This window comes from Dendrobates tinctorius, unplaced genomic scaffold, assembly GCF_039654945.1.
Source record: "Dendrobates tinctorius isolate UK_male_01 unplaced genomic scaffold, ASM3965494v1 ptg000084l, whole genome shotgun sequence".
Lineage (NCBI taxonomy): Eukaryota > Metazoa > Chordata > Amphibia > Anura > Dendrobatidae > Dendrobates > Dendrobates tinctorius.
The window spans coordinates 1,551,046-1,574,675 of record NW_027361752.1 but is presented as its reverse complement, the minus strand read 5'-3'; the positions used below and the strand labels follow the sequence as shown (position 1 = coordinate 1,574,675).

General features: G+C 47.0%; 1 protein-coding gene across 2 annotated transcripts in view; it reads left to right on the top strand.

Moving 5' to 3' along the window:
* Window positions 1-420: 420 nt before the first annotated feature.
* The window catches only part of DCBLD2 (discoidin, CUB and LCCL domain containing 2), a 103,919-nt gene continuing 80,709 nt past the window's right edge, over window positions 421-23,630 (top strand). For both annotated transcript variants that reach the window (XM_073584398.1, XM_073584397.1), the window contains exon 1: window positions 421-734. In XM_073584398.1, the coding sequence (XP_073440499.1) occupies window positions 617-734 (118 nt within the window). In that variant the 5' untranslated portion in view covers window positions 421-616. The remainder of the gene's footprint in view (window positions 735-23,630) is intronic.

The following is a 23,630-nucleotide window of genomic DNA, read 5'->3' as shown; positions in this document are numbered from 1 at the left end:
CCCCTCCAGCACAGACACCCTACAGAACTGTTTCCATACAGCATTACTTCCATACAGCTCTGATCTCCTCCAGCACCGCCGCCATACAGCTCTGATCTCCTCCAGCACCGCCGCCATACAGCACTTCCCGGTACAGACTCTTGCCCCTGCCCCCCCAGCATTGCCCCTATGCAGTACTGCCCCATACAGCCATGTGCGGGGACACCATGCTACAGACACGTGTGACTTTGCCCACAGTAAACACTCCGGGTTGTGGACGTGACATGTGTAGTGGGAGGAGTCACACATGGTGGGTGAGTGTATGGGGGGGGTTCTTCCATTTTTTTTGGGGGGTATCCACAAAGCCCACTCAGAGATCAGGAGGGGGCGGGATTATCAGCCCTCCAGACCTCCTCTTAACCCCGCACACGCCGGACAGAGACTGCAGCAGCGGAGGCTGAGGGAACTTGTTGCAGAGCGCTGTGTGGCTCCAGCAGATCAGGGGTTAACGGGAGTCCGGCGGCGGAAGTAGTGCGCGCTCCCGGGACCTGCCAGGATCCGCTGCGATCAGTGCAGTGTGGGATCCGCTCCTCTCCCGCTGCCCCAGCATGTATTCACCTCGGCCGCGGCTGCTGGGATGGACACCGGGGCGATGCTGAGCTGCCGCCGCCGGCCGGGGACAACGCCACTGCTGCCGCTTCTCCTCACAAGCTGGGTCCTGACACTGCTGCTCCGGACTGCGGGGGCGCAAAACGGTGAGCGGGGGCCGGGGGAGCGCATGTGCCTGTGCACACCGTGCGGATCCCGCTGTGTGTGGTGTACTTCTCACTCTGTGTACACAGCACTGTGCAGATATTAATGAGTGCACACTTATCACACACACTATATATATATATATATATATATATATATATATATACACTCTGTTGACACGTGTTGTATGTTTGTATTGTGTCTATAGGACAAGCCTGTATACATTGTGTGTGACATATCTCAGAGATTATTGGGTGTCTCCCCTGTGTGACTTATTCTTCCTGCAGCACATTGCTATCATATGTTATATGGGAGATAATACAAGGTCTGGCCCCACTAGTTCTGTCTGTAACCCTTTCTTCTCTGTTGGCTCCCTTTGGTGGGCTGCTGAAGTCTGTGAAGCCCCCTCAGAACAAGGGTCTTCCCTCTCGTATTGGTGACAGTGATGACCTCTTTCCATGCCTGCGATACATGGATGAATTCTACTCTGTATAGAGATGATATATTGGGGTCTAATGAGACTATTGTGTCTACCCCATCCGTCCTCCTTATTGTCTGCGCTGCAGCATGTTGTGTCCTGTGTTACCTGTGTGTAGCGTGTTCTGTACGTTGTGTCCCGGGTTACCTGGGTGTAGCGTGTTCTGTATGTTGTGTCCTGGGTTACCTGGGTGTAGCTTGTTCTGTACGTTGTGTCCTGGGTGTAGCGTGTTCTGTACGTTGTGTCCTGGGTGTAGCGTGTTCTGTACGTTGTGTCCCGGGTTACCTGGGTGTAGCGTGTTCTGTATGTTGTGTCCTGGGTTACCTGGGTGTAGCTTGTTCTGTACGTTGTGTCCTGGGTGTAGCGTGTTCTGTACGTTGTGTCCCGGGTTACCTGGGTGTAGCGTGTTCTGTACGTTGTGTCCCGGGTTACCTGGGTGTAGCGTGTTCTGTATGTTGTGTCCTGGGTTACCTGGGTGTAGCTTGTTCTGTACGTTGTGTCCTGGGTGTAGCGTGTTCTGTACGTTGTGTCCCGGGTTACCTGGGTGTAGCGTGTTCTGTACGTTGTGTCCCGGGTTACCTGGGTGTAGCGTGTTCTGTATGTTGTGTCCTGGGTTACCTGGGTGTAGCGTGTTCTGTACGTTGTGTCCTGGGTTACCTGGGTGTAGCGTGTTCTGTATGTTGTGTCCTGGGTTACCTGGGTGTAGCGTGTTCTGTACGTTGTGTCCTGGGTGTAGCGTGTTCTGTACGTTGTGTCCTGGGTGTAGCGTGTTCTGTACGTTGTGTCCTGGGTTACCCGTGTGTAGCGTGTTCTGTATGTTGTGTCCCGGGTTACCTGGGTGTAGCGTGTTCTGTACGTTGTGTCCTGGGTTACCCGTGTGTAGCGTGTTCTGTATGTTGTGTCCTGGGTTACCTGGGTGTAGCGTGTTCTGTACGTTGTGTCCCGGGTTACCTGTGTGTAGCGTGTTCTGTACGTTGTGTCCTGGGTTACCCGTGTGTAGCGTGTTCTGTATGTTGTGTCCTGGGTTACCTGGGTGTAGCGTATTCTGTATGTTGTGTCCTGGGTTACCTGGGTGTAGCATGTTGTGTCCCGGGTTACCTGGGTGTAGCGTGTTCTGTACGTTGTGTCCTGGGTTACCCGTGTGTAGCGTGTTCTGTATGTTGTGTCCCGGGTTACCTGGGTGTAGCGTGTTCTGTATGTTGTGTCCCGGGTTACCTGGGTGTAGCGTGTTCTGTATGTTGTGTCCCGGGTTACCTGGGTGTAGCGTGTTCTGTATGTTGTGTCCCGGGTTACCTGGGTGTAGCGTGTTCTGTATGTTGTGTCCCGGGTTACCTGGGTGTAGCGTGTTCTGTATGTTGTGTCCCGGGTTACCTGGGTGTAGCGTGTTCTGTATGTTGTGTCCCGGGTTACCTGGGTGTAGCGTGTTCTGTACGTTGTGTCCTGGGTGTAGCGTGTTCTGTATGTTGTGTCCCGGGTTACCTGGGTGTAGCGTGTTCTGTATGTTGTGTCCCGGGTTACCTGGGTGTAGCGTGTTCTGTATGTTGTGTCCCGGGTTACCTGGGTGTAGCGTGTTCTGTATGTTGTGTCCCGGGTTACCTGGGTGTAGCGTGTTCTGTATGTTGTGTCCCGGGTTACCTGGGTGTAGCGTGTTCTGTATGTTGTGTCCCGGGTTACCTGGGTGTAGCGTGTTCTGTATGTTGTGTCCCGGGTTACCTGGGTGTAGCGTGTTCTGTACGTTGTGTCCTGGGTGTAGCGTGTTCTGTACGTTGTGTCCCGGGTTACCTGGGTGTAGCGTGTTCTGTACGTTGTGTCCTGGGTTACCCGTGTGTAGCGTGTTCTGTATGTTGTGTCCCGGGTTACCTGGGTGTAGCGTGTTCTGTATGTTGTGTCCTGGGTTACCTGGGTGTAGCTTGTTCTGTACGTTGTGTCCTGGGTGTAGCGTGTTCTGTACGTTGTGTCCTGGGTGTAGCGTGTTCTGTACGTTGTGTCCTGGGTTACCCGTGTGTAGCGTGTTCTGTATGTTGTGTCCCGGGTTACCTGGGTGTAGCGTGTTGTGTCCTGGGTTACCTGGGTGTAGCGTGTTCTGTACGTTGTGTCCTGTGTGTAGCGTGTTCTGTACGTTGTGTCCCGGGTTACCTGGGTGTAGCGTGTTCTGTACGTTGTGTCCTGGGTTACCCGTGTGTAGCGTGTTCTGTATGTTGTGTCCTGGGTGTAGCGTGTTCTGTACGTTGTGTCCTGGGTGTAGCGTGTTCTGTACGTTGTGTCCTGGGTTACCCGTGTGTAGCGTGTTCTGTATGTTGTGTCCCGGGTTACCTGGGTGTAGCGTGTTGTGTCCTGGGTTACCTGGGTGTAGCGTGTTCTGTACGTTGTGTCCTGTGTGTAGCGTGTTCTGTACGTTGTGTCCCGGGTTACCTGGGTGTAGCGTGTTCTGTACGTTGTGTCCTGGGTTACCCGTGTGTAGCGTGTTCTGTATGTTGTGTCCTGGGTTACCTGGGTGTAGCGTGTTCTGTACGTTGTGTCCTGGGTTACCCGTGTGTAGCGTGTTCTGTACGTTGTGTCCTGGGTTACCTATGTGTAGCGTGTTCTGTATGTTGTGTCCTGGGTTACCTGGGTGTAGCGTATTCTGTATGTTGTGTCCTGGGTTACCTGGGTGTAGCATGTTGTGTCCCGGGTTACCTGGGTGTAGCGTGTTCTGTACGTTGTGTGTCCTGTGTTACCTGGGTGTAGCGTGTTCTGTATGTTGTGTCCTGGGTTACCTGGGTGTAGCGTGTTCTGTACGTTGTGTCCTTGGTTACCTGGGTGTAGCGTGTTCTGTACGTTGTGTCCCGGGTTGCCTGGGTGTAGCGTGTTCTGTATGTTGTGTCCCGGGTTACCTGGGTGTAGCGTGTTCTGTACGTTGTGTCCTGGGTGTAGCGTGTTCTGTACGTTGTGTCCCGGGTTACCTGGGTGTAGCGTGTTCTGTACGTTGTGTCCTGGGTTACCCGTGTGTAGCGTGTTCTGTATGTTGTGTCCCGGGTTACCTGGGTGTAGCGTGTTCTGTATGTTGTGTCCTGGGTTACCTGGGTGTAGCTTGTTCTGTACGTTGTGTCCTGGGTGTAGCGTGTTCTGTACGTTGTGTCCTGGGTGTAGCGTGTTCTGTACGTTGTGTCCTGGGTTACCCGTGTGTAGCGTGTTCTGTATGTTGTGTCCCGGGTTACCTGGGTGTAGCGTGTTGTGTCCTGGGTTACCTGGGTGTAGCGTGTTCTGTACGTTGTGTCCTGTGTGTAGCGTGTTCTGTACGTTGTGTCCCGGGTTACCTGGGTGTAGCGTGTTCTGTACGTTGTGTCCTGGGTTACCCGTGTGTAGCGTGTTCTGTATGTTGTGTCCTGGGTGTAGCGTGTTCTGTACGTTGTGTCCTGGGTGTAGCGTGTTCTGTACGTTGTGTCCTGGGTTACCCGTGTGTAGCGTGTTCTGTATGTTGTGTCCCGGGTTACCTGGGTGTAGCGTGTTGTGTCCTGGGTTACCTGGGTGTAGCGTGTTCTGTACGTTGTGTCCTGTGTGTAGCGTGTTCTGTACGTTGTGTCCCGGGTTACCTGGGTGTAGCGTGTTCTGTACGTTGTGTCCTGGGTTACCCGTGTGTAGCGTGTTCTGTATGTTGTGTCCTGGGTTACCTGGGTGTAGCGTGTTCTGTACGTTGTGTCCTGGGTTACCCGTGTGTAGCGTGTTCTGTACGTTGTGTCCTGGGTTACCTATGTGTAGCGTGTTCTGTATGTTGTGTCCTGGGTTACCTGGGTGTAGCGTATTCTGTATGTTGTGTCCTGGGTTACCTGGGTGTAGCATGTTGTGTCCCGGGTTACCTGGGTGTAGCGTGTTCTGTATGTTGTGTCCTGGGTTACCTGGGTGTAGCGTGTTCTGTACGTTGTGTCCTTGGTTACCTGGGTGTAGCGTGTTCTGTACGTTGTGTCCCGGGTTGCCTGGGTGTAGCGTGTTCTGTACGTTGTGTCCCGGGTTGCCTGGGTGTAGCGTGTTCTGTACGTTGTGTCCTGGGTTGCCTGTGTGTAGCGTGTTCTGTACGTTGTGTCCCGGGTTGCCTGGGTGTAGCGTGTTCTGTACGTTGTGTCCTGGGTTGCCTGTGTGTAGCGTGTTCTGTACGTTGTGTCCCGGGTTACCTGAGTGTAGCGTGTTCTGTACGTTGTGTCCTGGGTTACACCATGTTATATATGGCAGATTGTATCCTGTGTGTTTCCCTTCCCTATTGGTGGCAGCCATATACGTATATCTTTGTGGACGGGATGCTGTGCATAGAACATGCACTTATTAGTTTATATGTTGTTCTATACTGCAGCAGATTCTCATTTGTTCCATGTGTATAATATCTTCTGGTCTTTACACTTTCCACTCCATTTTTAACCCTTTCCTCTCTTGCTGCTGTTGAGAGCTGTGAAGCCCCCTCATAACAATGGCAGTGTTGACTATAAATGGCAGCTTTTAATTCCTGTGATCATAAGATGATTTATGAAAAAAGGTTTTTTTTTTGTTTTTTTTTGTGTGCCCTTTACTAGTTTACTGGCCTAAAAATCTCTGAGTTGATGCATCAGTTTATTGCACGGTCCGTCGGACCCTATGCCGCGCAGGCGCGTCTGGTCACTGACCCTCCAGCGCAGATGTAGCACTTTACAGTAATATTCCTAAGCTTTATGCTGGCCGTAGATTGTTATTTTGCTAAGCAACTCCTATTTGGATATTTTACCAATGATTTCTGTGTTTAAAGGAAAATAACCACAAAACTCAGTGATGTATTGAATACGTTTTTTGTAGACTTGTTTTCTCCCTCTTGACCACCGTTGTTGTTGCCGAAATCCGATGAGAATTTTCCACATAGGGCTCAGGAAATGTTAAAAACTGCAGGAATTTGCTGCTGTCAGATGGCGTTTCCATTGGAAAATCATTCAGACCATAGAAAACTCAGTTCATGTGTATGACAAAGACAAGTCTGGAAACGAGGCATCATCATGACATGTTGGGGATGATGGAGCCGTACGTTGTGTAGTTAAGGGGTCCTGGAGCTTTCAAAATGGGGGATGTACATTACTCATTTTTTTTTTTTTTTTTTTTCAAAATAATGAATCAAAGTGGAGTTCCCTTTTATGGACAGTTTCAAGTAGTGGATGGATTTACTACTGCCCGAGTTACAGGAATAAAGTGACAGCGATATACTGCATCGTAATGTTCTCACAGCTCGTTGTCATTGACTTCTAGTAGCAGACGTGCTGACCCTCAAGGAATCATCGCCAGTGGTTAACAAGTAAAGTAGAATTAATGTTCTCCGGGCCGGTATTGATTTCTCAGCGTCAGTCTGTGCGCAGATTGTGACCGTCTGAGTTCTCGGACTCCCTGGGGAGCACAGGGTGGCACGTGGATGGGGTGGCACATGGAGGGCAGCAGTGATAGCCCCTACTGTGCAGTGCGGGTAATGATTGGTAACACCTACCATGTTTTATTCATAAAGTACTGTATATAAGGGTGCGCTTCCCATAGAAGAGGTCTGTTTGGCAGCAATAACCCAATTAACTTACAATGCAGTGTCCCTCAGTACTGATCAATTACCCCCCCACCCAAAAAAAAGGTTATTCCCTATTTCTGTTTCCTTTAATTTTAGTAATAAAAAAAAAAAATAAAGCTCTCCTTCTATTGTCATCATTTTACAAGATTATCCACAAACTCCCATTCCTGATGACCGACGCTGATCATCACTGTTTAATTTTTTTGGTGTTTTGGCAGCGACTTTTCTCACCTGGGAACAAAATGATTTTCTCCCCAGACATCATCTGTTCTCTGACCATTGGGATCTCACATGACACTTCAGGTGTCCCTCCGGTCTCGTTGAAATCAGGGGTTCAAGCAACTTTATTGTAATGTGAACGGGGCCGATTCAATCCTTTCAGTATTTCATAGAGCAATGTGTCCGTGTGCATGTCAAAGCTGGAAGCGGTAGTTGGAGGCCTAGACCGACCCCAGAAAAAGCAATCCCACAACATTATCTCTTCTCCACCAAACATTCCAACTCGCACAATGCAGTCCGACAGGTAATGTCCTCCTGACATTCACCAAAACCAAACTCGGCTATCAGATGCCAGATAGAGAAGTGTGATCAGTCACTGCGCAGAACATGTTTCCACTGCTCCAGAGACCAGTGGTGGCAGCCTTACCCCACTCCAACCGACACTTGTTTGTGCTTGGTGATGTAAGGGTGCATGCAGCTGCTCGGCCATGGAAACCCCTGCCATGAATCTCTCGATGTTAGTGTCATAGAGTGTTGAATTCTTCAGTTTTCACGTTCGTGACCTTTAGGGTGTGTGCACACGCTGCGGTTTTGGCCCTGCGGATCCTGCTGCGGTGTACAGTACCATAATGTCTTATGGGAAATGGAAATCGCAGTGCAGACGGTGCGGATTTTTCCACGCGGCTTTGCTGCGGTTTCTAATCCGCATAAAGAAATGACATGTCAATTCTTTCTACGGATTACGCTGCGGTTTACCATCTCCTCCATTGTAAAGGTGATAAACCGCAGGGCAAAACCGCAGGCTAATCCGCAGATGGATTTTGTAAAATCTGTGCAGAAGAATCCGCAGCGTGTGCACACACCCTCAGGCACTCGTTGACCCCGCACTGTCACTTTACCTAGTTTCCACTCTATAGCTGAGTGGAGCCGTTTCCTTCTATTTTTCAGTAGCCGCTAATAGTTGAACATGGAATATTTAGGATCAAAGTGTTATGAACTGAGGTGTTACACCAGTGTCTCCTATATACATCGGGGGCAATGGGACTGAATGAAATACCTAAATTCACTGATTGAGATGCGTCCCAGTACTTTTGCCATATTGTGCACAACAGTTCTTCTGCCTGTAAGATTACCCCTTTAAAAGTATTTATTTTGCTCACTTAGGCTGGTTTCACATTAGCGCTTTTTAAGCGCACGCACGGCCGGGGGTAGCTCCGCCCCCGAGCCGGCTCTCTGCCCGGCGTGCCCGCCCCTTGCTTGTAGCGCCGCCTCCTAGCGGACAGCGGCGCCTGCGATCGGCGCACCCTATCTTTAGCATAGGGTGCGCAGATCGTGCGCAGGCCGTGCGATAGTTGCGCTTTGACCTGCGCTGCGCACTTTTGACGGTGCGCCGTGCGCGCCAAAATCGAACTTTTCGGATTTTGGCGCGCACGGCGCTCCGTCAAAAGTGCGCAGCGCAGGTCAAAGCGCAACTAGCGCACGGCCTGCGCACCCTATGCTAAAGATAAAGTGCGCCGATCGCAGGCGCTGCTGTCCGCTAGGAAGCGGCGCTACAAGCAAGGGGCGGGCACGCCGGGCAGAGAGCCGGCTCGGGGGCGGAGCTACCCCCGGCCGTGCGTGCGCTTAAAAAGCGCTAATGTGAAACCACCCTAAGACTGCTGCTATATTATAACTTTACCCGGGATACTCTATTATGACCAGAAATAAAATAACAACTTCCTGGGTGGGAAATAATCACAGCTTTGGTTTATTTTTTCTTTTATCACAAACGCCACCATTATTTGACCCAAATTTTAACTCCTATAACAACTCCCAACATGCCTGTCACTGTACCCAGTGAGAATGTATTACAATGAGCCAAAATTTACCGCCAAGGGAGGAAGTCGAAAAAACCTCTTTGACATTCCGACCACCTACAGCCAACACGGATAAGGCATACTCCTTACCTTCCTGCAAACCATTTTAAGTATGTTGTTGCCTATTGCATTTAAATGAATGCCATCGGCCATCAGAAGATCTCCATTATCACCTTCCAACATACGGTGACTAATGGCCATCCCTCCTGTAGAACGCACAAAACAAGATACTCCTATTCAGCCAACTCTGTGCCCTGTCCAAAGACTCCAAGTCACGTGCTCCCCTCCAACATTTACAAGGTACCACTCCAGACCAAACTAAAATGCACTTTTGAGGAAACAATCTCCTAAATCATGCAAAATCAGATTTTATGTTCCCAATGAGTTCAGCCAACTTTATTTTACCCAAATTATTACCCCCCCCATGTGTATGACTAAGACGATGGGATTCGCGCATAACTTGCTAATCACTTCAATCCTACCGAGCATCCGAAGCCACCTTTAAACCAAGATAAGCTTCCCAATGAAAAACAGCTCCATCTTGACCTAAGGTCAGGCCCAAAGGCCGCACACTCATCCGTTTCTCCACTCCATACATGAGGCATTGATGTATCTGCAAAAATAAACCAAATAAAACTCACTATCGCCACCTTACAACAAATTAGGTCTCACATACGTCTGGAAACACGAAGATTTCCATCTCCACAACTATCTTATTGCTTCCTCACCCAGGCCTACAGCATTAGCCTCCGTAGCTGCTCCTGTCTTGAAAGAATGAGTACCAAATTGCGACGCATACTTACCCACCTGCATTAAGCATGCTTTGAATATGGTCTTGAACTGATAGTCAAATACGCACCAGATTCGTGAACCAAAAATTGAGCACAAGATGGACACTTGACCACATTGCCTCTCTACTTGTGTAGTGGTCGGGCTGAGCGAGGGCGTGATCTACTGTTGATGCTGATAGGTGGGGAAGGTGTGCTGATCCCACAGAACTGGGGGGGTGTGACCCACTTCTTGACGCCGACAGACTGGAGACTTGAGACAGAAATGGAGTTCAATAGGTCCGTGTTTATTCACCGTTCTTTCACGACTCCCAGCACTTTGTCACAGGTTTACACACTTCCCTTTATACACAGACCGGGTACCTTCACTTCCTCTGTTTCACCGTTGTGGCGTCCTCTGTGGCTCTCCTCACTATGGCTGCCCTAGGCACTTCCACCACAGCGCTTCACCGTTCAGAGTACACCGTTACTTGTCACTCACAGACCGTCTCTGTCTGCCGTTGCTGTCTTTTGGGCCACCCCCCGTGACCACCTCTCCTGTCAGATCCTCTCTGAGGGCCCTCCACTGCCTTTCACTTCACAGCAGACCCTCCTATCTAGTGAGCTCTCCTGGCTGACTGACTCTTCTGGAACCTTCCCTCAGCCTTTATACTCCCTGCACTATTAGCTGTGCCCACTATCACCTGACAGAGACCTCTGACCAATGACAGTGACCTTGACCCCTGGCAGTTACTCTTCTTCGCTCCCCACTGCCCTCGAATGGTCACTCTACAGCACGGCACCCATTTTCTCTTCATCTCAGTGCTTCCATTCCTACACTGAGCTATTCGCTCTAGGATGATCCACAAGTGCTCTGAGCAACTGAAACCTGTCTCTTCTGCCGGTGGATGCCGCTTCCTAAAATTCCCCATCTGCGAACGAGACAAAGCATCTCCATTATATTATCCATGCCCAAAACATGTCCCGCTCTAATCCATATATTCAAATGCAAACACCTGAGGACTAAGTGCCTTAGCAAGGCTAACACCGGCAAAGAAGATGATAAAGAATTAATAGCATTAACTACAGCCAAATTATAAGACCAAAAACAAATCTGTTTATTTTTCAGATCATGACCCCAAATCTCAATAGCCACAATGACTAGAAACAGCTTCATCAGAGTAACGTTCCGTTGCACATTGAATCCTGCCATGCAGGTGGCCAATCCGATCTGCACCAAAGCCAAAACGACCCGACGCATCCGTAACTAACTGCAAATCAAAATTCGACACTTGGGGTCCCATCACATTTAGCGATGCACCAGCGATCCCAACCACGATATGACCCGGTCAGGATCGCTAGTGCATCGCTAAGTGGTCGCTAGTGAGCTGCCAAACAGGCAGATCTCACAGCGATGGAGCAGCGGTCGTTCCTTACCTGTCAGACGCGGCAATGAAGACGTCCTCCCGCTCGCGTCACTCGTCGGCGCCAGCAGGAAGCGGCTAGCGAGAAACGGTCCAGGACGTTCTCGCGCAATCAGCGATAGCCAGCGCGGGAACCGGTTGGAGGTATCAAACATAGTGATATCACTGCAGCGTCACAAAATCGGTGACGCTTAAGCGATATTGCTAGCGATCTCGCTTAGTGTGACGGGGCCTTTAGTCCTCCTGACATATCGCTTTACCGTCAAGAGTGTAAAAATGTTTGCCATATCAACAAATCGTCCTTTATGAACCTAGAAAACCTGACAAAATGGTTAGGCCTTCAAACGTCTAGAGAAAATGCGCCCAATAGGAATTATCCTACAGGCAAAAACCAGCAAACCTAAAAGAGATTGAAACTGTTTTAATCTGGCTTTTTTCGCCATCTTGAACTGATCTATCAAAGCTGTTAACTTTGCCAACTTTTCATCAGGTAAACGTAAATCCATGGCCACAGTATCCATCTCCATTCATAAAAAGGAAAGACTCGTAACCGGTCCTTCCGTTTTCTCATTTTGAAATCGAAACCCCTATTTTCTCCATGAAACGGCGGAAAACGTGCAGCAGATAAGTACAAGTGTTATTGTCCGAACCAATAAAAAGAAAGTCGTGTAATAATGTATAACTGATGGAATGCCCGACTGAAAACGCACCATCCACTTCAGGAAAGAAGGGAAAAAAAACTCAAAATAGTAGCATGAGATCAAGGATTCCATAGACAAACACATGTCCACAAAATAGCTATCATCCAAAATGCAACCCAAGATATGGTAGCATGATGGGTAAACCGGCAACAGACGAAAGGCTGACTCAATATCGGACTTCACCAACAACGCACCTTTCCCATAGCGTCTAACTCATTGGACCGACACATCGAAAGAAGTATACGACACGGCCACTTCCTCCTTTTGAAATAGCATTGTTAACCGAATCCCCCGGAGGATATGACAAGTGTTGTATCAGACGAAAATTGCCCTGTTCCTTTTTGGAACCAAACCCAAAGGAGATACACTCAAATTGGAGAAGGGAGGGCTCATCTGGGGGCTCCAAAACTGACTTAAATTTTTTTTTTTTTTTTTTTAAATATCCCTCCGGATGAAGGTTAAAAAGGAACCTTAAATCCAAAAGAAAAACTTTCAAATAGAAGGCTTGCTTCATTTCTCCTGGGGTAGAGCTCTAGCCAATGCCGCATCTCTTGTACTCGCATCGGTGTTTTCTTCTGAATGGGAGACTGTAACTTTTTCAGGCTGTTTAACTCTCCTAAAGCAGCTGAGTGCACTCCTCCGCACACTGAGCACTCGTGTCTAAATTTGCATGCCGCAAAAACCTACAATGCCCTTCGTTGAACAACCAGAAGAACATTGTGCTGCTGCAGAAGTTGACGATGTTCTTTGTCTACGGTCATGTGATCTACTGGAACGAGGGACCAAACAGCCACAAATTTGTGCTTTAATATTCTTTCCCTCATCTTAGACACGTGAGTCCCTAATTGGGCTATGCCTCAAAACATCGAATCGTGAAAAGCAAAATTGGTGCTGATATCTGTCTGACCAGGCAGAAACTAATGTTCCCCCTGTCGAACCCATATCAACTGACCTATCATCTGACCCCCTCCAACCCCGCTAAAAAACCCTTCAAAAGATCAATAAAATTGTCACGATTAATGTGTCGTAGCAGCTGCCATGGGCCAAGCCATCCTGCAAGTCAACTCACCCCCAGCAGGCTTGTCAGTCATTCCAACTGCTACCCCAGACTGTGGTGGTAGAACAAAGCCATCCTGGGTTAAACCAGCTGTCCCAGAATGTGGCCTTGGACGAGGGGGGTCCCAATCTTCGCTTGTCTTTTGGTGACCTTTTTAATGATTATTTCTTGACCGTGGCCTACGCCGGTGACGATTGCGCGGAAGATGCTGAAGAAATTGACAACCCAGGCGATGATGGCGTCTCCAGACTTCTTCTACAATCATATCTGCCATGTCCAATTCCGCTGCTGCTACTACAATGTCTAAGGCTATGTGCAGACTCTGCTGCAGATCTGCAGCGGCTTTGGCCCTGCGGATTCACAGCAGAACTGCATGTGATGTACAGTAGCATTAAAGGCTATGTAAAACAAAATCCGCAGTGCACATGCTGCATTTTTTTTCCGCACAGATTTGGTGCGGAATGAAAAATGCAGCATGTCACTTCTTTTGTGCGGTTTTGCTGCAGTTTTCCACCTGCTCCATTCTAGAAATCCGCAGGTGGAAAACCGCACAAAAAATGCACTAAATCCGCAGGAAAAATTCAGGTCATTTGAACTGCGGATTTAGTAAATTCTGCGCGGAAAATTCCAAAGCAGAATACGCATCGTGTGCACATACCCTAAGGCTCCAAACTCCACTGTAAAAAGTAACGGAGAACCAGCAACAGGCCTCGTGCTATTTGATGCATCGTCCCGCTTACTGCCACTATTGAGATCCCCAACCCTTGTCACAGCAGCATGATCCATAGGCAAAGTCTCATAAATACAGGGGGGTAGCTTCCAATCAAAAACCAGGCACAACTGTTCCAAGCTGCCCTGTAGTATTGTCCCTCCCGACCGCTGATGGCACAGGGCTAGAACTATTCCCCTGTCTGGGACCCACATTTAGCTGCCCACCTACAGCTCCCTAAGACCTGCATTCTTTTGTAGCAATACAGGGGGGCGGGAGCTGCTATGCAAGCTGGGCTGCCAACCTGAGGTAATCCGTGCTACTGTCCATCTTGCAGCTCCTCTCACGGTAGACCCAGCATCATTGATGGTCCGATGTTTGTGGTGGAGCGGTCTAGCTCCTCCCATCTTCATACGATGCGGTCCTCTTCTTCCCTTCCTGTAGTAGCTCCGGCGCAGGCGCACTGCTCTACCCTGTTGAGGGCAGAGTCCTGTAGTGCGCAGGTGTCGGGAGAGGTCTGGCGCATACGTACTGCAGTATTCTGCTCTGCCCTCAACAGGGCAGAGCAGTGCGCCTGCGCTGGAGCTACTACAGGAAGGGAAGAAGAGGTCCGCATCGTATGAAGATGGGAGGAGCTAGACCGGACCACGACACCCACCGGAACACCCCCTCCGGTGAGTATAATCTAATGTGTTTTTCTTATCTTTCAGGTTACATCGGGGGCTTATCTACAGCATTACAGAATGCTGTAGATAAGCCCCTGATGTCAATGCCGGCAGCTGATAGGGCAAAACAAGGGTGACAGATTCCCTTTAAAACAGCAATCGGTAATAAGGTTGTTGTGCCTCCCCCATAGTCGGAAAATCTCCAGGGTCTTGGCTACTAGGTGTGTGTGTGTGTGTGTGTGTGTGTATATCTATCTATATCTAGCTAGCTTTTGGGGTCATGGCGGGATACCCGGGTCCGGTTCATCCAGTAACATGGATGTGTGAATCAAGCCTTAGGCTAGGGCTACATGGTAATTCTCGCCACACGACTGCACAGACAAGTCGCACTACTAAGACTACTTGTGTAACTTGCTGTCACTCAACTATTTTAATAGCTATAACTTGGCTGTAGGAAGAACAGCTAGATCATTGACGGGGTTCCTGCAAAACCAATATTGTACTTAATTTGAAGTGAAATCCGGTGGGACAAAGTTACGTGCGTCAGTCAATTAAAAATTCAAGAAGTATTGTGTTGTGGGTTTGTGTCGTGGCTCGAAATGCTGCACCAATGACATGGGGTTTTGGCAAAATCCATTGATTCACAGCAAAAAAAAAATTGACGGCTGAGTTTAGGCATGCCATTTATCCTCAAATCTGCAAAGTGCCCTATATGTTGTGGCTTTTCAGTGATCTGTTGGGCTGATGCTGGTGGCCCTACCTACCTCTTAAGTCAAGTAGTGAAGTCATAACTTTTAGCACAATTTTGATTAATGGTATCTATAATATTCTCTTCTAGAAGATAGAGGAGCAGCATCCTGAAACTTTCATCCCAACATTGATAATTCAATGTGTTAAATGCACTGCGGTGCTTATGTCCCATGGGTCCTGTGACTGTTTCCAATACCGTCCATGCTTTTAGTCCATTTGTAAATAGGAGGATAATCACTGGGGTGTTGTACATTAGCCCATCTGTCCGTCCCTTAGTTTAGGGACCAGCTGGCACAGAAACTGTTTTCTGACCATGTGTTTTTTTGTTTTTTTTTTTGTGTCTACGTTTGAAACATAAGTTTACAGCACCTTTGTCACGGGACTGACACTTTACAGCTGTCTTCTGGAGAGACCATGCTTCTTCACTTCTTCTGTCAACCTGGTCAACGGCTCTCCTGTGTCCTTTAAAAAAACATCAACAGGTCTTTCAGGACTGTGACTTCTACTCAATTGAATGGCTATCTATATAATACAAGGATAGCCAGGTCCACCAGAGTCGGAGCTGATCTTCTACAGCCACTCTTAAGGCTGGCTCATAACTCAGTGGTCCTGAGCAAGAGATCCAGCTCGGATACCAATATGTCCTGAAAAAACCTTGTTTACAACCATATTGTGGCCATATTATTATTCCATACGTCCACAATTTCAGACCCAACTGTGGGTCTCGCGACTATGGGTAAGTCCATCATGTATACCTATAATGCTATTTGTTCAGTCACAAGACCCAAGGCTGTGCGATCATCGTTGCCATAATGACTAATGTTTCCTCTAATTATTATTTTTTTTTTTTTCCCTATAAAGATATCTGATAGTGCACACTTGTCTTCCAATTTTCACTGAGTTTTGCTAGAAGGTTGAGAGATGTCCCATTTTTTATTTTTATACTTATAAAATGCTAGAGTCACACATATACAATACTCCATGTTTTCTGATAGAATCCCTGAAATAAAGGATTCCGACGGAAACCCCAACAGAGCCATCACTGATCACATAGTGACTCGGTTGCCTTCATTATCTAGCCTCCGTCCTGGCAGTAATAGACTTTTTCTGATATGCCCAAAAACATGGCACACCTTTACATACTTAAAGGGAGTCTGTCACCCCATTTTTGGCCTATAAGATGTGGCCACTGCCATCAGTGGCTTATCTGCAGCATTCTGTAATGCTGTAGATAAGCCCCCGATGTAACCTGAAAGAGAAGAAAAACGAGTTAGATTATACTCGGCGGGGTTGGGTGCGGTGGGTGTCGCGGTTCGGTCCGGCGCCTCCCATCTTCTAGAGATGACGTCCTCCTCCTTGCTTCATGCTGCGCTCCTGTGCAGGCGTACTTTCTCTGCCCTGTTGAGGGCAGAGTAAAGTACTGCAGTGCACAGGTGCCGGGAAAGGTCAGAGAGGTCCGGCGCCTGCGCACTGCAGTACACGTCCGGCGCCTGCGCACTGCAGTACATTACAGGGCAGAGAGTACGCCTGCACAGGAGTGCAACATGAAGAGAGGAGGACGTCGTCTCTAGAAGATGGGAGGTGCCGCACTGGACCGTGATACCCATCGGACCTGAGTATATTCTAACAGAATGCTGTAGATAAGCCACTGATGGCGGTGGCCACATCTTATAGGCCAAAAATGGGGTGACAGACTCCCTTTAAATGGGGATAAAAACACAAAATCTTAAATGTTTTGCAGATTTACTCTTTTTCTCTTGTTCTACTTCCAGCTATTCACCACCTACAATTTATCTAGAAACTCGTGGATTTAGTTTTAAATACTCTTCTTCCCTCTTCCCTCTGTATTGCATTGTATTCAGCGTAAAGAGGGAGCACTGCACTTTCTAATTAGGACAATTTAGTTAATGAGTAGTCACATGTATATAGTGTTGCCCATAAACACCAGGGTTGATGAGAGCGGCCGCTGTGCTCTGCCACGGCTTTATCGTACAGTATAATTTCATCCATTTACTGTAGCCAAAGTGCCAATAATGATTGAGCTGCTTATATTTATGGCCTGTTTCACACTTCAGTTTTTCACCATCAGTCAAAATCCGCCAAAAAGTGAAAATGGCGGATCCGCTAAAAATGTGTAAAAACGGATGCCAGCGGACGGTACGGATCCGTTTTTTGACGGATCCGCTATACAAATTTTTGTACGGATCCATCAAATACCGGATCCGTTCCATCTGCTGGCATCCGTTTTTTCCATCCGTTGGTTCCGTTTTCTGACGGATCCGTTTTTCCATACTTCCAAAATGGGATGCTCCCAAATATGATTGGCTCTTGGAAAATGCTCCCAAATGTGATTGGCTCCTGGAAACTATATCTATGGTGTTGTAAAACAATATCTTTGAAAGGTTTTTGAGCTAGTGGCAGAGATGGAAGGAGTCATAACAAATATTAACAGCTTCTGTGTGGCATTTGATTTGCACTGCAATCGGTTGGCAATTATTGCTCTCCAGAAGGAGAAAAGAAGACTACGAATCCTGCGTCTCCAACGCATGAAGAGACGACGGCAGTGGATTCATCCGATAAATTCCCAGAGTTTTACCCTTGGCGTGTTTTCTACACTGTATCTGGAATTGAGGGATAACCCGGACAAGTTCTTCAATTATGTGCGGATGAGACAGGACCTGTTCGAGATATTGGTGGAGCGTGTTGGAGCGCTAATCCAGAGAAGAGACACCTACATGCGCTTTTCTATATCACCGGCGGAGCGTTTGATGGTGACCCTTCGGTAAGTTATCTATTGTTTTAAAAGTTTTCAGATTCTGCAGACTTTTATTGTCATGTTATGGCTTGTAGTTTGTTTTAATTTTATTTTCTACCCTTTTTTTTTTTTTTTTTTTTTTTTTTTTTTCTTTAACCGATTTCTGGCAATTGGAAAATCCTTCACCTCCCTCCATTACCAGTTCCGGCTCGGGATTTCAACAATATCTGGAATTGTCCAACAGACCTGCCGGGCATTGTGGGATTGTCTACGAGGAGTACATCCCACAGTCAATACAGGAGATGTGGCTGGAGATTGCGGACAGCTTTCAAGAAAACTGCCAGTTTCCAAATTGTGTTGGTGCAGTTGATGAGAAGCACATAAGGATTGTGAAACCCATTGGATCTGGATCAGAATTTTTCAACTGCAAGAAATTCTTCTCCATTGTACTGATGGCCATTGCAGACTCCAAATGCAAATTTATGCCGTGGACATTGGTGCGTATGGTCGATCCAATGATTCGCAGGTATTCAAGATGTCCGTAATAGGCCGTTGTTTGTATGGAGACAATTTTGATTTCCCACCTCCAAGACCACTCCCGGGAACAACAGGCCCACCAATGCCATTTGTGTGTGTTGGTGATGACGCATTTCAACTCTCCATACATCTTCTCAAGCCATATGGTAGTCATGGATTGACACACAGCAAAAAAATATCAATTGACAAGAGCGTGAACAGTGGTGGAGTGCGCTTTTGGGATTTTAACTGCAAAATGGAGAGTGCTCTTAACGGCCATAAAAATGAAAACTGAGACTGTGGATGAGGTGGTGAAGGCGTGTGTCATCCTGCACAACTTTGTACTTTCAAAGGAACCTGTTTCCATGGAAGAAAACGTTTGTGAAACCACCTTGTGGGATTATCACCAGACAAGTGTTCGGAGTACTGGGTCAGGAATGAGGGACACATTTGCGGATTATTTTCTGTCACCAGAAGGACGAGTCGACTGGCAAGATGACATGGTATTATTATTATTTTTTTTTTTTTTTTTCTTTAACCAAGGTTTCTTTGAAAAACTGTAGTAATTTTTCCTATTTTAGTTTTGATACCTTTACACCAATTGTGGGTAATAACAGTGTTGTGTATTTGTACCTTTACACCACCGGTGTACTGTCAACCTTTTACCAAGAACTAAAGAAAAAAGGAAACTACACAATAAAATTGTTTTGAAACAAAAACCTGTTTTTTGCATTTTTTTTTTTTAAAATAGTTATTTTAATTTTTGATAAAAAAAAAAAAAAAAACTTATTTAAATTTTTTAGAAAAATGTTTAATTTTTTAACAAAGTTAAAGTTAAATATGCCGATTTGTTGGGTGGAAATATCATCGGAGGGATTAACAGGGTTGACCACATCGGGGGGGGGGGGGGAGGACTGGAAACGGAGTTGGTCAGGATCAGAAGTGGAAGGGGGGTTGAAAACATGAGGTTGGGACGGGAGTTGATGGACAGAGGAGGTTTGTGGGAACATTGAAGGTGGGGGTGGGTATGGTGAGGGCACTGGGGTATAATGTAATGGGGAAGGAAGGTACTGGGAAGAATGGAATGGGGAACTAGAGGAAGGAGAAGGAGTAGGAGGATGGATGATGGTAGGAGGATGGATGGTGGTGGAAGGATGGACAGAGGGAGGATGGATGGTGGAATGAGGTGATGGAATAGGTGCATGGGATGCTTCGGACACTGCAGCCACTAGAGCATTGTGACAGGCTTGCATCACATGCATCTGCTGGTGAGTATTTAAACCTTCCATTTGCCGGACAACTGAATGAAAAAAAAAATGTGTCTCGGCGTCTGGTTTGACTCTGCATTCATCCGTTCCATGTAGATGCTGAGTTCCATGATACTTTGATTTATCATGTTCAACCCAGAAGCTAACTGCTGACCATAAACGTGGAAAGCATTCTGGACGGATGAGTTCAGACTCAAACAGTCAGACAAGGTCATCCTCTCCGGACCTCTCAGACGCTGCCGTCCAGAACCAAAAGTTGGTCGAGATGTTGCGGCAGTGTCAGAGGGATGGGGCAAAGGGTACTGTAAATTGTCATGAACACCACAGAGGAAAAAACCTCCAAAAAATTGGTTACAGACCAGACAGGCCCAAATGCATCTGCACTAATCCAGGGTGCAGCGGACCCAAGTAAAAATGGCAGCTGCACAGGTGCATAAATAACGAATGAAACAGCCAGCCTACAATGAGGGATTAGCCGTGTGGTACACCAGTGCAGAAAAAAAAATCCGCATGTGGTAATGTTCACACAGGGAATGCAGGGCTTCTGGCTAACAGCCTCTTAGTAACACCATATAGGGGGGCTGCCCAGTGCCAACTAGAATGCATCCCGTGTGAACAGAGGCCACAAGTTTACAGAACCATTTGGGCCCAACTGCACCTCTTTCTGTGGTGTTCATGTTAGAGTAGGGACTGACAAGTGTAAGGAACTTTGACGCAGTTTGTCAGCTTCCATATTAAGGCCTTGATATCAACTAATACCTTACATATATTGCTATGTTTGTTGTGCACTTTTTATATTTTTTCCAGGGTGCAGTTGGGCAGAAATGGTTCTGTAAACTTGTGGCCTCTGTTCACACGGGATGCATTCTAGTTGGCACTGGGCAGCCCCCCTATATGGTGTTACTAAGAGGTTGTTAGCCAGAAGCCCTGCATTCCCTGTGTGAACATTGCCACATGCGGATTATTTTTTCTGCACTGGTGTACCACACGGCCAATCCCTCATTGTAGGCTGGCTGTTTCATTCGGTATTTATGCACATGTGCAGCTGCCATTTTTACTTGGGTCCGCTGCACCCTGGATTAGTGCATATGCATTTGGGCCCGTCAACTGTAAATCGTCACCAGCAACTTCATGTGATGAAGTCTGCCCTGCTGCTCCAGTGCTGGTGAAGGGGATAGAGGGACGAGACAAGAGGAAAGGTGAAGAGGGGTCGGATACCTCGATGTGGTCACCGGTGGCGGTCTCCGAAGGGATCACTCCAGAGGGAGGCAACTCAGTAGTAGACTCCAGAGTGCTGCAGATGGTGCTAAAAAAAGAGAAAAAAAATATATTAATATATTGATATTTCATTTACATTGCTGAAAAAAAAATAGGTTAAACATGTAAACATTTGTAGTACAGAAATGGTGTGTGGAATATTTACTTTCTGCTCACCATCGTTGACCGGAGGAACGACAGGGCTTGGTCCACTCGGGGCCTGCATCTCCTTGTTGAAGCGATCCCTGAGCGACCACCACCGTATGATAACCTTGTCACATGTGAAGGGAGAAAAAAAAAAAGTTGTTAGTATTCAACACTTCACATGCTGTAATATAAGTTACTGAAATTGGAATACTTACGCACAAAATCCCTGTCCCTCGCATCGAGCTCCTCCCAGTTCTCAACAACCTCCGAACACACCTCATCCCATAGCCGTCGGGTGGTTGGTCGGCATGTAAGCGGTTTGCCATGTTCCACAGCGGCTCACGTGGTTGGACAACCTCAATGACGGTGTCCACATCTATGATGATACCCTCTTCCACATGTCTGTGGGGAGCAAGCTGTGAAACCTGTGAAGAAAAAAAAATAAACAAAAAAAAAAATGATTACATTCAAACACATGAGGTTCATTAATCAATCACCTAAATAAAGGGTTACTTACCGTTCACCGACCAACAGAGGCATCACCTCGACGACGCTGGGGTGTCCTGGGAGTCGCTTAGTGCGGGCACCAGATTCTGAAGACTGTAAAAAAAAAAAAAAATAAAAAAAAAATAAAAATTTTTGGGATGGATGCGTACTTATTGTGTGTGTTGGGTGTAGCAGTATGTATGTGAGTTTTTGTATATGCTAAACTTACACTCTGCACGCCCCCTCCTCGTATTTCTCCACCCTGCATGTCTCCTCCTGGAAGCTCCTCAGATTCAGCTTCCTGTGAAAACATAATACATGCATATAGGGTTAAAAAAAAAAAAAAAAATAAGAGTAAAAAAAATTTATTTACCTCAGTTCGCTGATGATGTGAGGGGGAGCTCTCAGAAGAAGACATTGCTGCGGCCTGGCTTGCGGGTCCTTCCTGAACGGATCTGCAAGTATAAAGACACTTGTTAAGCTTCTATACAAAGGATAACAAAAGCTTTCAGGCCTTTATACTTACTGGGAAAACTGAAGGTTTTCCTATGTGGCTCTGCTGCAGCCTGGCGCGTATGCTGCGGCCTAGGGTTCTTCCTGAACGGATCTGCAAGTATAAAGAGAATTTTAATAACCTAAAAAAAAATCTTCATTGGTATTAATGTGTGTAATTCCCTGAAACTCTCACTGAGAGTAAATCCAAGTGTTTCCATGTGTGAAATCTCACTTGAGAGTAGAACCACACTTGTATACTAAAAACCAACACTTAATGTACCTTTTTTGCACATATACCCATACTTAATTTTACCTGGTTTTAAAATAATACTACGGACAGTTTTTAAAAACAGTTTTTATTTTTATTTTTTTTTTTTTCTACAAGTAGGAGCTACTCTGCTCTTTAAATACCATAATAAATGAAAATTAAAAAAAAACCAGTGATATACTACAGAAACACCACATAGAACACCACATACAGCACAATTGCAAATAAAATTACAGTACTATGAAAATAAAATTCAGTACACATGCAACAGAAAAACAAAGTATGAAAAAAAAAAAAAGCATAATAAAAATACACACACACAGACATGCAACACTGGGAGGCCATGAACATACATGCAGGAAGGCAGACCACACACACACACAGACACACACACACACCCCACACAAATAGGTTAATACTCACACAATTGCAGGATTTGGTGGCTTTGGTGCTGGCAGGCCTCTTGCTCCAGGGGTCTTGCAGCTGGCGGTCTTGCTGCTGGGTAGGTTTTATGGCAGGTTTTATAGCTCGCTATCAGGCTCTGTCTCTCCTCAGCTGGGGGTCTTGCTGCTGGTCAGGTGCTGTCTGGTGGGCTCTGGCTCTGTCTCTTCAGTCTGGCTGGTGCCGGACGTCTGGGCCCAATGATTAATTAGCCCACCTCATATAGTTTTTGGACTGTCTGGGGGAAAAAGTATTTTTTTTTTTTTTTTTTCTGAGCATGCTCAGTGCGATTTAGCGGATTCTGCAAAATAGCGGATCCCGGCGGATTAGGCGCCCATTCTACCACATGGCGGACGACGGCGGATCCGCCGTCTCCCGCCATTTTGACGGCGCCAAAAAACGTTGCAAAGTCCGTTCACCTCAGACAGAATCCGCCAGAAATCTGGCGGATCCGCCGAATAACGGACGACCATCCGCCAAAATCCGCCACTAATGTATCTCAATGGGGGAAAAAAATGGCAGATCCACCACAAGAAAAGCGGATCCGCCATCTTCAAACTTTGGCGGATTTTGACTGATGGTAAAAAACTGATGTGTGAAACAGGCCTATGGAGTTTATTATTAAAGGGGTTGATTGATTGGCCTGTTCTTAAGATCAGCCATCAATATCTGATCAGTGGGGTGCGACACATGGAAGTTCTCAGATGCTGGTGGAACATTGGAGCCCCGACGCTTCTACAGCGGCCATGACCCGGTCCTGCAGATCCACACTACTCAAATGAACACGAGATGGACCTGCAATATTTCTCCACCGTGACCAACTTTAGTTTTGACAGGCCTGCTGTATTCAGCAGCATCCAAGAACTTTCGGCTGTCGCCAAAGCCTGACATATACAGTATTTTTTGAGGCTGTGCAAAAAATACATGCAAAGCACAAAATCCTGATTTAAAAAAAAAAAAAAAAATGTGCGCATGAGATTTTTGGAATCTCATAGATTTTGTTGGTACTGTAAAACGCAGGTGAAAATTTGCTTTAAAAAAAAAAAGCATAGTGTGAACTTAGCCTGAGACCGGTTAAGTACCGTAATAGATAATTA